This window comes from Perna viridis, chromosome 6 (genome assembly GCF_037379345.1).
Source record: "Perna viridis isolate PV_CMFRI_1.1 ecotype Kerala chromosome 6, ASM3737934v1, whole genome shotgun sequence".
Classification (NCBI taxonomy): domain Eukaryota; kingdom Metazoa; phylum Mollusca; class Bivalvia; order Mytilida; family Mytilidae; genus Perna; species Perna viridis.
In genome coordinates, this window is record NC_142450.1 from 11,750,532 (window position 1) to 11,765,080 (window position 14,549).

At 37.2% G+C, this 14,549-nt stretch overlaps 1 protein-coding gene across 1 annotated transcript; it reads right to left on the reverse strand.

Annotated features, from left to right (window-relative positions):
- Window positions 1-11,714: 11,714 nt before the first annotated feature.
- On the reverse strand, window positions 11,715-12,626 carry LOC148613666 (uncharacterized). Its single transcript, XM_088586406.1, has one exon. It carries the CDS (start codon window positions 12,624-12,626, stop codon window positions 11,715-11,717), a length of 912 nt encoding a protein of 303 aa, XP_088442532.1.
- Between the last annotated feature and the right edge of the window lie 1,923 nt (window positions 12,627-14,549).

Here is a 14,549-nt window from a genome sequence, read left to right on the forward strand (position 1 = left end):
CCCTTATCATTATGACTTGATGTCAGAAGTAAGAGTAATCAAGGGAACCAGGGTTATAGCGGTAATCAAAAGAATGTAATCCAGAAAAAAAGACCAGACATGGAAAACCTAAACACACAACAAAGAACATGAAGTCACTAAAATCATACATACAAAGTAACAAAAGTAAATGAGCAACTCGGACTCCACTAAAAACTGGGAGCATGGACCAGGTGCACCGGTAGGGTAAGCGTCCTCTGCTTTTCTAGAAACACCTGCCGAGATGTTCTGATTGGACCAAAATAAAATCATCTGTCATTTGTTAAACATACCAGTAATTTTTCTTTGTGACAGTACCTTTTAAATGGGGAGAGTTGGCTACTGAAATCATAGATCAGGTCTTTGGTAAAACTAAATTATAAAGAATGAATGTATCATATTTATATTCTATTTGTAATGACCTCATTGCACATGTCATGTTTCTTCAGACAGAAAATACATTGCTGTCATTCTTTATAGTTTTAGCCCCACTGAATGAGTAGATGGTGTATTGAAATCACCTTGTCTGGTCATCCGTCCTGTGAGGTTTCATTGCCATTGTCTTGGCTCCCAATGGATGGATTAATTTCAAATTTGGTTGTGTAGCTTAATATAGATTAGGCATACTTTGTAAGCCAGTTTGGTGCTGTCGAATAACAAATTCTTGTTTCCTGGCAATTGGCCAGTTTTCACTACATGGAATGATAGAGAATATTTTTGTTAAATCTCAGCTCCTAATGGATGGATTGATTTCAAATTCAGTGGGTAGTTTCATTTAGATGTTTCATTAGTTGTAAGTGATTTTGATTGCATTTCGATATTGAATTCCTGGATATTTTATAGAGGTACACATTTTTTTTAAAGATGGTGTTCATGGAGCTCAGAGATGGGTGGAATATGCCACGTTTTGTTTTCAAAATATTTTCCATCCATGTAACATTGCAAACCAATGTTTTCTAAAATTAAAATGTCAACATGTAATTTACTGAAATGGTTATCAGAATGACATAAATAAAATAGAAAGTACTAGAAACTTTATAATTAAAATAAAGGGAAATAACTCCTTATCTGTTTATAATTTAGTTGATATGTCAGAAAACTTTGGAAATATACTCAGTGTTTTGATACAGAAGAATCACTTCTTTCTGAAGTCATAATAAATTTAATTTTACATTAAATTAGACAAAAAAAAATGATGGGATAAAATTTACTCTGTATCCCTGTCCCCATATATGGAAAAGTCTAAATCCTTAAATAATTAGAAAAAAATCATAATTAATTTGTAGATTGTAGGCATAAACAGAACATTAAAACCAACTAATTTTGTGACCCCCTTTTTTTCAAACATTTAAGAGTACATATAATATTTATATGGAATATCAGGCTCACGGTACTGGTGTAAGCAACCCAACCTCACATCTGACCCTAATTAGAAATTGATTTTACATTAGGTCTTTTAAAGGTGAGAATTCTTACTCGTGCATGTATTAAATTGTTTTGTCAAAACTGCCTTCTTCAATAATAATCCGCGCCTCATCAGTTGGCAGTTTCTGGAAAACTATGTCCACTGTAATTCATATTACAGAATTCAACGAACTTGCAACTTAGTCATGTTGAACGAAGGCCGATATTTATGTAACTAGAAAACTTGTGAGCAATGCTCACGAAATTAATAAATCACTGCCCCATTTGATAACATGCACTTTTGACCTCCAAATTGATTAAATCAGAATCTAAAATAAAAGGTGCACAATGGAATATGTAATAAAGATTTTGTAAAAGTTTCATAAAATTCCATTTTGCGGTGTATAATAAGTAATGGATAATGGTGATGTCCCCATATTTATTAATGACAGTCCATGTTTTGCTGTGAAATCCGAATATGATCCCAATCAAAAAGGTGCACAATATGAGAATACGTAATAAAGATTTTGTGAAAGTTTCATTAAATTCCTTTCAGTGGTGAAAGAGAAGTAACTGAAGAAAGGAAGTACAGAAGGACGGACACGCCTATTTTCCACTCGGTGGTGTTGGAGAAGTAACTGAAGAAAGGAAGTACGGACGGACAGAAGGACGGATACCACATCACTATATACCCCTTACTTTGCAACATGAATGAAAACATAATTCTGTTTGTCCACTTTGTTTTTTTTTTATTATTTAAGAAAAAAGACAATTGATACAGGGTCGGAACCCTTCCCACTTGGTTTCGACCCTTTAAAATTTCTGGATTTGCTACTGTACGTTAGAAAGTAGAATATGCACAGTCTGACAACAAGGTCAATAGCTTTCAAGTCTATAAAAACATTTATTTGTATGTACGACTTTAAATTGGATATAAGGAAATATTATGTAAATAATAAAGTGGGTTCTCACTCCCAATCAATTACCATAATTGATTACTTAATCGATTATCATAATTAATTACCATAATTGATTATCTAAATTAATTAGCTACTTTAATTTAAATACCATAATTAACAATCATATGTAATAACCTATTAATCTTCCTAAGTATTATATGCTCCCTGTATCCTATACACTAAGTAAAAAACTACGTGTGGTCTTTGTTTAGTTATGATGAATGGGTAAAAAAATACGAAATATGTAAATAAACGCCTACATACATAGTACAAAAGATTAGACAATTATATGGGGTCCTCGAAAGAATTAATTCAGAATTATAGGGTCCTCGGAAGAATTTATGCAGACATTTAGTGTCCAACACTGAACGGACACCACCAACGTCAAAATAATTATGGGGTTTAATTCCAAGTTATAGGTTCCGTATTACGTTAGATTTAATTTAGAAAAAACTGAGACCCAGTTTATTACCATAACTGGCCTTCAAAAGTACAATCACAAGTATCAGGATCCATATATGAATAAACACCAACAACGTCAAAATAATATTACGGGGTCCTCGAATATACTAGTACAACTATCGGGATCCATATATGAAAGACTCCAAAAGAGTCAAAATAAGTTATAGTGTTCAAATCAAACATTAGCATCCATATTACGTCAGATTTAAATCGTAATAGACTCCGCCCATAACAGTATTTAAATCGATCAGACAATTATAGGGTCCTCGAAAGAATTAATGCAGATTTATAGGGTCCTCGAAAGAATTAATGTAGACTTATAGGGTGTTCATATTACGTCAGATTTAATTCATAATAGACTCCGCCCATAACAGTATTTAAATCGAGAAAAAAATATCAAATATTCAGAAAATACTTGAACAAATCAGTAAAAAAACATGTGTTTAAAATATTGACTCGTTTGTGGACAAAAAAGATCATCATGAATTCCAACTAACAAAACATTACAAGGTAAGAATCTTTTTAGTATTATTATTTTCAGTAATTCAATTGAAAACAAAATAGAGTAAAATTAAATTGCTTATCACACACGATATCGGGATCTATATATTAAATTCATTATTATAGAAACATAATTAATATAGGGGAGCTTTAGGGATTACAATATATTCATATGATAATATATAAGCAGGTGATATATATGAAATTTTACCATAAATGTCTTCTTTTTATGAATGAATCCCAGCTGAGTCAAATAAATTGATTTATGATGATATGTAAATGATACTTTAAATTGAAAATTTTAGACACTAGAGAAATATATTGTATAAAATCTTTGAATAGCCAGTGTCCAAATTTAAATTTGGTCTTAAGTTATTAGATATGATTTGTAATTAAACTTTTGAACATCGACTAAGATATACATGCGACAAAATTAAATAAAAACTTAACTTAGCCACAAATAAAGACAAAAATGCATATATAGTAATATATAACTATAAAAATGTATACTATTATGAATAGTAATGTAAAACTATCAGCGATTACATACCTTCAAAATAAGTATGGAATAACATTTACTTGCAATTATATTCATTTTATCAATAAACAACTTAAGATTTGAAATTCAATCCCAATTGATGGTTAATGTAAAAATGTTTAATATTTAAATACGGTTTTCCAATTCAATGAGTACTTCATCACCTGTGAGTGACGTGTTATTTCAAGTTGAAAATAGCGGGAAATTCAAAAGAACCAAAAGTTGGCGGGAAATTTAAAATAATCATAATCTTATAGACAATAAAAATAAATATTTCAATTTCTGTTTTAGAAAATGGACGCTGTCATGGAGAATATTGTTGACTCTTACACAAATTCGTCAGATCTGGAAGAATTCGCAAATATAATGGATATCATAAATCATAGTTACGTCAAACGAAAGATATTTGAATTGAAATGCCAAGAACTTTTTAAATTAATTAACAAAGACGTCCCTATATCGACACCAGAACCCATGGAAACAGAAGACATTTCCCCCTGGATTGAATGGCCATCGACTGACTTAGCGACAAACTACTCATCCCTAGCGATACAAATCGTACAAATCAAGCCATGCCAGAGGAGGATCTGCAACCAGGACCCTCAGCGCCAAATTTTTTTAGACCTTGGGTGAATAAAAACATGGACCAAAAAGGTGTTGAAGACATTGAAAAAACACATCAATCATCACCTGCAAAACTGTTTAGACCTTTGATCCAAGAAGGTAGAGGAATTCAGGAAAAAGACAATGATTCGAAACCCTACACGTTCCGGAAGAAGGGTGAAAGAGTATTTGCAAAGAATAAAGCAACGGAACAAACATTTCAGGTGAAATTTAACGACAAGTGGAAAGGTGATAAACTGAAAAACATTAATGAAGATCTACACAAAATGTTCGACGATATTTTAGATAGAGCTCGAGGGAACTCCAACGAATTGGGAAGGGTAATCGTCCATCACGGTGGACTGGACAACCCAATAGTGGTCCCACTACAACCATGGGAAAATCTCAATTCAGACAACGTCATGGAGGGCATTACGAAAGTACTGAACAGTAACGAAGAACTCGTGGTCGACGACAGTCTCGGAATAAATGTGGGCTCGATATCTGTTCCAAGTGGATCGGGGGGTAATAATTTACCCATTACGTCATTGTACGGACCAATGAACTCGATCCAAAGGAAGAAATCCATGTTCGAAATAGAACACACGGATGACCATCTCTGCCTTGCAAAGGCTATTGGAGTTTGCTTTTTAGAGACATGTAAAAAAGTTAACGCTAAAGAATGGAAAGAAATCATCGGGAAAGACGAAAGCTCAATTGTACAGTTGGCCGTCAAATACAAGACTTGTCCAAGACATTTCTACAATCACATGCTAGAAAAGACACGCAGAACGAAAATGCAAACGGATTTGGCCATAACGCTATGTAAAATGACGAATGTGCCGACAGATAGACCATTGGGTCTTAATGACATCGAACCAATTGAGAGGCTTCTGGATGTGAACATTCTCGTCATTTCCTCTAAATTGGGAAACGAATTTGTCCGTGTCGCCCAAGAAAAGGACGTACTTAAGCTTTTTCTGTATCTGGTGGAATATGACGACGTGAAACACTTTCACGGGATTTCAACAATAGCCGGATTCTTTGGAGGAAGTTACTTTTGTGAAACATGTCTAAAACCGTTTTCCAACAAGGAGTCACATTCATGCGAAACCACGTGTGCCGTGTGTATTAGTAAAGACTGTACTACTAAGGACTCGATGTCTTGTAAATCTTGTCATCGGGAATGTCGTTCTAAAGAATGTTTTGACCGCCACAAGAAGTCGACGTTGATAAAAAAGAAAACTTTTCCTTCGCAGTGTCAAACGTGGCACCAATGTTATACATGTAAGAAAACGCTAAAATACGAAGAAAGGAATCCACGTGACCATTATTGTGGGGAATGGAAATGTCGGACGTGTAATACTTTTCAGATGGGAGACCATTTCTGTTATCAAAGAGCTACGACGACTGTAAATGAAAATAAGGATAAAAAGTTCATGTTCTACGATTTCGAGACTCGACAAGACGAGATGATCGTATGCGACGGTGGTTATAAGCCGTCCAAAACACAATGTCAAAACTGTACGGAATATGTACCATGTCAAAAATGTCGTATTTGTTCTAACTGTAAACAGAGTTCTTGCGGTCTTTACAAACACGTGGTAAACTTTGCAGTCCTCCAATCAGTATGCAGCAAATGTATCAGAGAAGACGTGACACCAACATCTAAATGTGACACATGTGGAAAGCGGTGTCCAAAATGTTGGAAACAAACAAAGTCGAAATTTGCCCGAGCCCCGTGCAATGACAGTTGTGGATTCAGAGAGCGCATATTCGCCGGTGACGATGCCGTGCAAAGCTTTTGCAACCACGTCTTACAATCGTATAATAAAGGTTCGATACTGATAGCCCATAATGCAAAAGCGTTCGATCTTTATCCGATATTGGAGGAGATGATTGACAGACACGCTTTGAGACCAGATAAAATCATTTACAACGGAAGTAAAATTATGTATATGCAAATAAGGAAGAAACTCAATCTAACCTTCTTAGATTCTATTAACTTCATTCCCATGAAATTATCCAAAATACCAAAAACATTTGGATTTCAAGAGCTACAGAAAGGATATTTTCCACATCTCTTCAATTGCAAAGCCAATTTTTTCTTTAAAGGGCCATATCCTTCTCCCGAATACTATGGACACGATTATATGTCCGCCACAGAACGTGACGTGTTTTTGAAATGGTACAATGACAAACGTGATGAGATCTTCGATTTCCAACAAGAATTATTAGATTATTGTCGATCTGACGTTGACATTCTCCGAAGAGGATGTATCTGCTTTCGGGACGTCATGATGCAAGCCACCGCTATTAACGGGGGACCAGGTATCGACCCATTCGATTATGTGACAATAGCGGGAGCATGTATGGGTATTTATAAATCACTGTTCCTAGAAGAAGACCACGAACTAGAAGTAACGGACGCAGACAAAAATACCACATGGCTTCAATCTAAACTCGTAAATGGAGAGTATTGTATTCTACGATGGGATGATTGGACACAAATCTCGAAACTTGGAGGAAAGTTGAAAGTCGGTCAAACTAAATTTAAAAAGAGCAAGATCGGAATGGTACCCACAGAAGGATATTCCAAGCGAGATAACTATAGTAAGGCTTCAATTCAGTGGTTAGAGTGGCTAATGGAGTCTAGCAAACGAACGGGACGTCCGATTAACATTCGCCACGCTCTCAATGGAGGTGAATACCATATTCCAGGGACCAATTACCGCGCTGACGGTTATGACGAAAATACAAGGACTGTACGAGTTTCTTGGATGCGTATTTCATGGTTGTAAGATTTGCTATCCACACGATAGAAGTAAAACCAATCATCCTACAACGGACCAATCGATTGAAGAACTATATGTAATCACCAAAAAAAGAGAAAAAGAAATAAAGAATCTGAACTACAAGTATAAATGTATTTGGGAACATCAGTTTCATAAAAATTTGAAGAAAAAGAAAGACATGAACCATTTTGTCTCTCAGCTAGACATACAAGATCGCTTGAATCCACGGGACAGTTTTTTCGGTGGGAGAACAAACGCCGTGAAATTACACCACAAAGTCGATGGCAACGAGACTATTGAATACTACGATTTCACACCTCTTTATCCCTGGACCAATAAATACTGTCGATATCCCGTGGGGCATCCAACTATAATTTGGGTGTCGACATTTCGAAATATTTTGGCCTGGCCAAAGTGAAAATCCTACCACCTAGGAGGCTATATCATCCCGTCCTGCCTCGTACTTCTAACGCTAAATTACAATTCCCCCTCTGTGGTACGTGTGCAGACATCGAAAATAAGGAACCCTGTACTTGTACAGACAGAGAGAGAGAGCGTTCGTCGGCACTTGGTGTACTCCTGAACTAGAAAAAGCCGTTCAAAAGGGATATCTCATACTCAAAATATACGAAGTATATCATTTCCCAGAAAGTTCTATATACGACCCTCAAACAGGAACAGGCGGTCTATTTACAGCATATGTGAATACATTTTTGAAAACAAAACAGGAAGCTTTGGGGTGGCCCGAAGAATGCCGAACCGAAGAACAAAAACGCTCTTACATTAAAAAGTACATGGACAAGGAGGGCATACAATTGGATTACGATAAAATAGTAAAAAATCCTGGATTGAGATTTCTTGCTAAGCAGTGTCTCAATAGCTTTTGGGGAAAATTCGGACAGAGAATAGGTCTAAAACAGTCGAAATTCATCCACGAATCGGAGGCAGATATCTTCTTTCAAATGATATCCGATCCAAAAAAGACAGTTCAAGACTTTCACATTCTCACGCCAGATATACTACAACTCGAATGGTGCGATGATCCCCTGTTTCTGCCTCTAGATACAAAAACAAGCGTGTTTTTGGCTACCTTCACCACTGCATGGGCCCGTCTCAAACTGTACGGTGTGCTAGAAACTGTAGGAAGAGACTGTCTGTATATGGACACAGATTCCGTCATATTTGTCGATAGAAATTGTACACACGTTAACAGCTTGGAGATAGGAAACTTTCTCGGTGAGCTCACCAACGAAGTACCATCGGACGTACGAATCGAGGAATACGTGAGTGGGGGTCCCAAGAACTACGCTTATAGGACGTCCGACAAGAAAGAAGTGTGCAAGGTACGCGGGTTTACTTTAAACTTTACCAACAGTCAACTCATCAATTTCAAAACCGTGAAAGAACTGGTTTTCTGTCAAACCGATATGGATACAATTACAGTGGTTAACCCAAAGAAAATTTGCAGAGACTCGAGGAAACGTAAACTATTCAATAGACAAGAAGAGAAACATTATAAAATGATATACACGAAGAGAAGGCTCTTACCAGACTTGACAACACTACCATACGGTTTTTAATAACGCCAATAAAATTGTTTGTATCTTGCATTGTTTTTCATTCATTACCAGCCCAAAACAAGTTTATAAGCTTATATATTTATATGCTTATAAGCTTATAAATTTATAAGCGTATATGCTTATAAATTTTATAAGCGTATATGCTTATATGCCGCCGCCGCCGAGGAGAGGGGGTGGAATAGAAGTACAAAAACCCATGACTTAAAGTGATATCTTTTTATTTCACATACAAAAAAACCAAAACATACATATAAGATTAATAAGGAATCCAACGGAGTCTGTTTTTCTTGATATCTTGTACTCCCGGTGGTCCTTTGTTAGTCTTTCCCCTGACGGAATAACCGCTTCCGTGTTAAACGAGGAATCCCGATGGAACGTGTAGTTGCTTCAAGGCGTCACAAAACTGGTCGTACCCGAGAGATTTGTTGTGAGATAAAACAGTTACTGCATATTTCAACAAGTCGACTAGGTGACTGTTTTGTATCGTTTGACCGTTTACGATAGTTTCGCCCTTCTTGTTCCAATCGAGTATGGTTCGTCTGCGGTCCTTGATGTAGTACCAAAGTCCCATGACTCTTCTCTGTCCGTTTTGGGGTACGACGTAAGTCAACGTTTTGTCCATCACCAAGTCGATCGACGGATCTGCGACGGGTGTGTTTCATCATCTTGACAAGTAACGGGCTGATCATTGTCTATACGCGATTGTACTGTTTGAATCGGCTTATGGAGTAGTTCGTATTTGGTTTTTGGTATCAAGATGAGTTCCCTCGACATTTCCCTCTTATGATTCACCGTCCAGTAATTGAAGAGTTGGTTTGATGAGGAGTGGAATTAGACCGTGATGTTTCAATAAAGTTTCTCTTTTCCGACTTATGCTGACTCGCCGGCTGGCTAATGATCGAATGACCTCCTTGTATTGCTTTAGTTTCCTTTTATAGGCTTTTGTGATCTGTACGTTCCCTCTTAGGATATTCAAGGCTATCTGAGATAAGGCGAGAATTTGTTCGTTTGTCGCATGTTCGACTAGTGATTTTCTCTGTCTGGGTGCACAGGTGTACAAAAAAGTCAAGAACGGGGTTTGACGTGACATTCGTCTGTTAGCCATGACTGAAAATGACGTCTCGTTACACGACACTTGTCATTTATAGGCGTGGTAGATATACGACGGTATCTTCTTTAGGAAATATGCGACTACGGAGCATGTTCGTTCTGTCGGTATGTGGAGAACAATCCAATAACAGGTATCCATATCGTTCTCGAGTGGCTTTTTCAAGTGCATCCCGAAAATAATCTAATTGCCCCGGTAATATTTGAGAGGCAAACGTTAGGGCTTGTTTTTTGCCCCTATCGTTTCGAAATAAAACGACGTTGGTACAATTGAGAGGTATACTCTTGGCGTACTTTCCGGGTGGAAATAAGGATTGGGTTAAAAACAAAACGGTAATGTTACGGTGGTGTGAGGTCACCGTGAAGAGCTGGACGCAATCTGCCGATTGTGTGATAGGCAACATGAGATCGTCCAATACTAAAATAGTGTGATCAACACCTTCGGAGAAGTTTTCTACGTCTTCTTTTGTAGGTAGACCTCGATGGAAAGTTAGGTTAGGTATCGTTGTTGCCACTTCGTCGAATATTGGTTGGTGTTCTGAATAGGCGTAGACTATTCGTTGTGGTGGGACCGTGAACATTCCATCGGCATTTTCAAGTAACCTCTTTGCAAAGAACGTTTTGCCACTTTGTGTGCATCCATTTAGCATGATCGTGGAAGGTGAGTTGAATCTTAATAAACTGTCTGTTTCCCACCAGATTGGTGGTGGTGGTGGTGGTGGTGGTGGTGGTGGTGTATGTTTATTCCTATTATGTCTATACAATGCATCTTTTCTAGAAAATCTTTTCAGACATACTGTACACTCCATCTGGATAATTTGCTACTTCTGAAACAAATGTACAGGTGTCTTATCTTTTATATAGAAAAAAAGAGATAGACAGAATTATTTTTTATTCATATAAATCATAAAACATTTTCACAAACGAATAAGCAAGAGCATCATTGTCTTTCAATTTCTTTTTGAATATCAATTGGAACTGTTCTATCGTTAAAGACATACACATGGTTGCATAAAGAAACGCTAACACAAAAAGTCCACAATAGTCTGATTTATGTGATTGTAAAGCAACCCTGTAATAGTCGTATCGTCCCACGTGATCGTCCATAAAATCTGTAAATTCTTTCCCCCAACTGTCGGGAGTTCGACCAAAACTGTCGAAAAACACGCCATACGACTGGTCCATTAGAATAATGGCAACCCAGTGTTGCCCCTTTTGAAAGGAACAATCCGTGTTAACCACATACATTGCAGGATATCTGTCGACGATGGTAGGTAAAGTATCCCTGGCAAAAATCCCTTTGAAATTCGATTTTAAGCATCGATTGTTTTCTATGATACGTTTCAACTGATTTCCATTCATGTTTCGGAGTACTGAACTTGTCTACTGCTATCGATTTCCAGTATAGCGGGATATTCGGCATATGCAATACAAGTGACTGTTTCTGGTAAGGGCGTACCAAATTTCATTTCCAATCTGACATTGTCGTGTTTCACGAGGTTCATATACTCTCCGTTTAGACAGGACGGATCTATGGTAAATGCATATAAAGTGTATCCTGCCCCAAAGTCACTTCTATCTATAGCAAGACAGGCGTCTTTGTTGATCTTTTGGCACGCTTCGAATAGATTGAGAAACGCCGCAGCATATTACCTGTTGTTTCCAAAATCTGACTTTAAAGGTCTGGCAGGTACGCTTTCACCATTGACAAAGAGCGCAACATCGGTTGCCGAGTAATGTTTGAAATTCAGAGGATTACTGACGTATGCGCCGTTGCCACTCTTCTGAGAAATAAGTCCAATGATGACAAGTGACGGTCTTCTCTGAAACATGTTGTCCCATATGAGTTCGCTGGACAGCTTGGCCACGGTATACTTTTTATCTCTGTACTATGCAAGAAGTATTTAGCTGTCTCCTGTTTTATCTGAGTCAGGTGGTTAACTATAACACCAGAGTCTACTTTTACTTTACAAGTTTTGAATGTCGCGTCAAGGATTTCTAATTTGTAATTAGGACTAGACACTCCAGACATTAACACAAACGGGGTACTTGAACGGTGTAATTTGATGTATAAATCCACCCCTTGTATGAGATATTTGTCTATTTGGAAAATATCTTCCATCAGAGAACCTTCCAGTTCAAATTCTCGACTTAACTTTGTAAATTCGTATCGATTGACGAAACCCGAATTGAGTGTTAGGGAGTCCATAGGATCGTCGTCTTTGTAATAAAGTTGACTCGCTAATTGGGACCTCTGTTCGTCTGTTCCGCTTGACAGGATAGTTTTCAAATACGCCTTCCATGGATAATGAGAAGAATTCAATGTCACCAGTTTATTATTCATAAACACGTCTACCTGAGACCACATCGTTTGTAAGGGAAGATTGATGATTCCGGTCTTTTCATTTGCTGCAAGACTGCTGCCATCTGCTTTGACGATTTTAGCTCGTACATACAGTCTGCTGCGTTTCAGATCAATGTATTCCGATCCTTGGCCAGATACAGCAAAATCTATCGTCGAAGAATCTGTGAAATTCGCAAGTGGTCTAGTTTCGTCAAAATATATCTTTTCGATAGCAAGTTGATTCGGAGGTGTTGTAAAGAGAGACAGCTCTTGCGGGACAGAAAAATCCCGATTTGTTTTACTCAAATACGTCATTTCTTAATTTGTTTAATTTCTGTGTCCTTTGCGTCGTCAAAAATGTCCTTAGGAAACGATCTTTTACTTCCGACCCTCGGTGCACGACTGAATTTATTCCTATTATTGGTTCTTTTTATACTGCTCGGATCGATGTGCGGTATCTTGAAGCGTTTTTCTCGTTTTAATGTGTTCTTTGCTCTTTCCACAACTGCTGCTGTTTGAGATACTTGCTGAACAGGTGAATCGCGTCTTTCAGTTAAGGAAACTGGAACCTGGAAGGTTGATGCATATCTTCCTCCTAATCCACGTCCGGTCTGATTAGATCTATAGTTTGCCTTTATCTTCCCACTTGATAAATCTTGGAACACACCTTTCCACATCTTTGGGTCGCTGACGTAAAGAGTCATTATAGAAATAAACACTTTTTAAAATGTAGCGTCACACAGGTATCTCCGTCTAGAAATGAGCAATCCTGATTTTGATGGTCTTTTATATACAACCTGATTTGATCTAAATTTTGCACTCGAACGGGAATGTAATACGGTGTTTCGAAAATCATGTTGGTTGATAAAGTTTTGCTGGTTTTGATTGTATTATTTGTATCAATGCGAACTCTACGAAGGAGGGGTATTTCCGTTTTACCCACTAAAATTCCATCACAAACGTCCGAATACACGTAAAGATCCGTCACCTTTTTCGTCGTTCCTGAGTAATTTAATGTTATTTCAGTCAGAGCTACTGTCCAACTTTCTTCTAAATGTCTTTGTTTATCTAATTGGACACTGAAATTGTAAGCTTTATTTTCAAATAAATCATCATCATCCGTTGAACGTAGTACCATTCTGATGCTCATTTTGGCCCGATATGCCTTTCGATAAATGTGACACTGCTTTTTATTGAATATCTGTTTTCTTTATCCATGAGTCGAATTTCTTTGGCCAACCAACCAGCGCACCAAGACATGTTCAACTCCATTTCGCTTTTTCTTTTTTATAATTTTTTCGATTTTCCAAACTGTGTCTTTGTTCTTATTGACTTTCTGTAATTCGGGCTGGTAAAATGTTCCATCAATATCTTCATCATCAAAATCCTTTATTTGATAAATAGGAATCTGATCGCGGAAATAACGTCTTTTAATCCTGAATATTTCTTCCGTCCACTTTTGATGATAATCTCTTTGAAACGGTCGTCTGTCTTCTGAAATCCTTACCAAATCTCCAACTCTAAATTTGAATCTATTTTTGCGAATTCGTTTGTCTGATTTGTATTCTCTATTTCGACTTAAATATGAATTATAGCGAACTTCATCTGCATTTGATACATTAACGCTTTCTGGAGAAAATTGTCCAATGGATCTATGCGGTCTTTTATTGTAATCTGACACGAAATTCTGTATTTGGTCCACGTACGAATGAGTTTGTTCGTGTCTAAAATATCTATATAATGACGCTTTGAGAGTTCGTATCAGCCTTTCGACCACTGCTGCTTTTGTTTCGTTTTGCGAGTAGTACGTGTGAATTCCATTCTTCTTTAAGAAGAGTTTCACCTCTTTGTTTCTGAATTCACTACCCTTGTCAGATTTAATAGACCGCGGTTTTCTGTCCACCATGATTATTCGCAATGCTTTAATGACACTTTGTGCTTTTTTTATCTTTTAGTGGTTGCACCCAAAGATACTTTGAAAAGACATCAATGACGACCAGAAGGAACTTGTAACCATCGTTGTTGGATTGGAAACTAGAAAAATCTGCTAGATCCATTTCCCATAACGAATCGATGGTGTCGACAACATATCTACTTCTAGGGAAACGTCTCACTACATTTCTGGATAATCCGTAAACGTCTTGATCTTGTAGCCATTGCTTGATTCGTTTACGTCCGATTTTGTATTTGTCTTCTTTTTTTCACCATTCGGTAAAACTTATCTGTACCCGAGAAGGA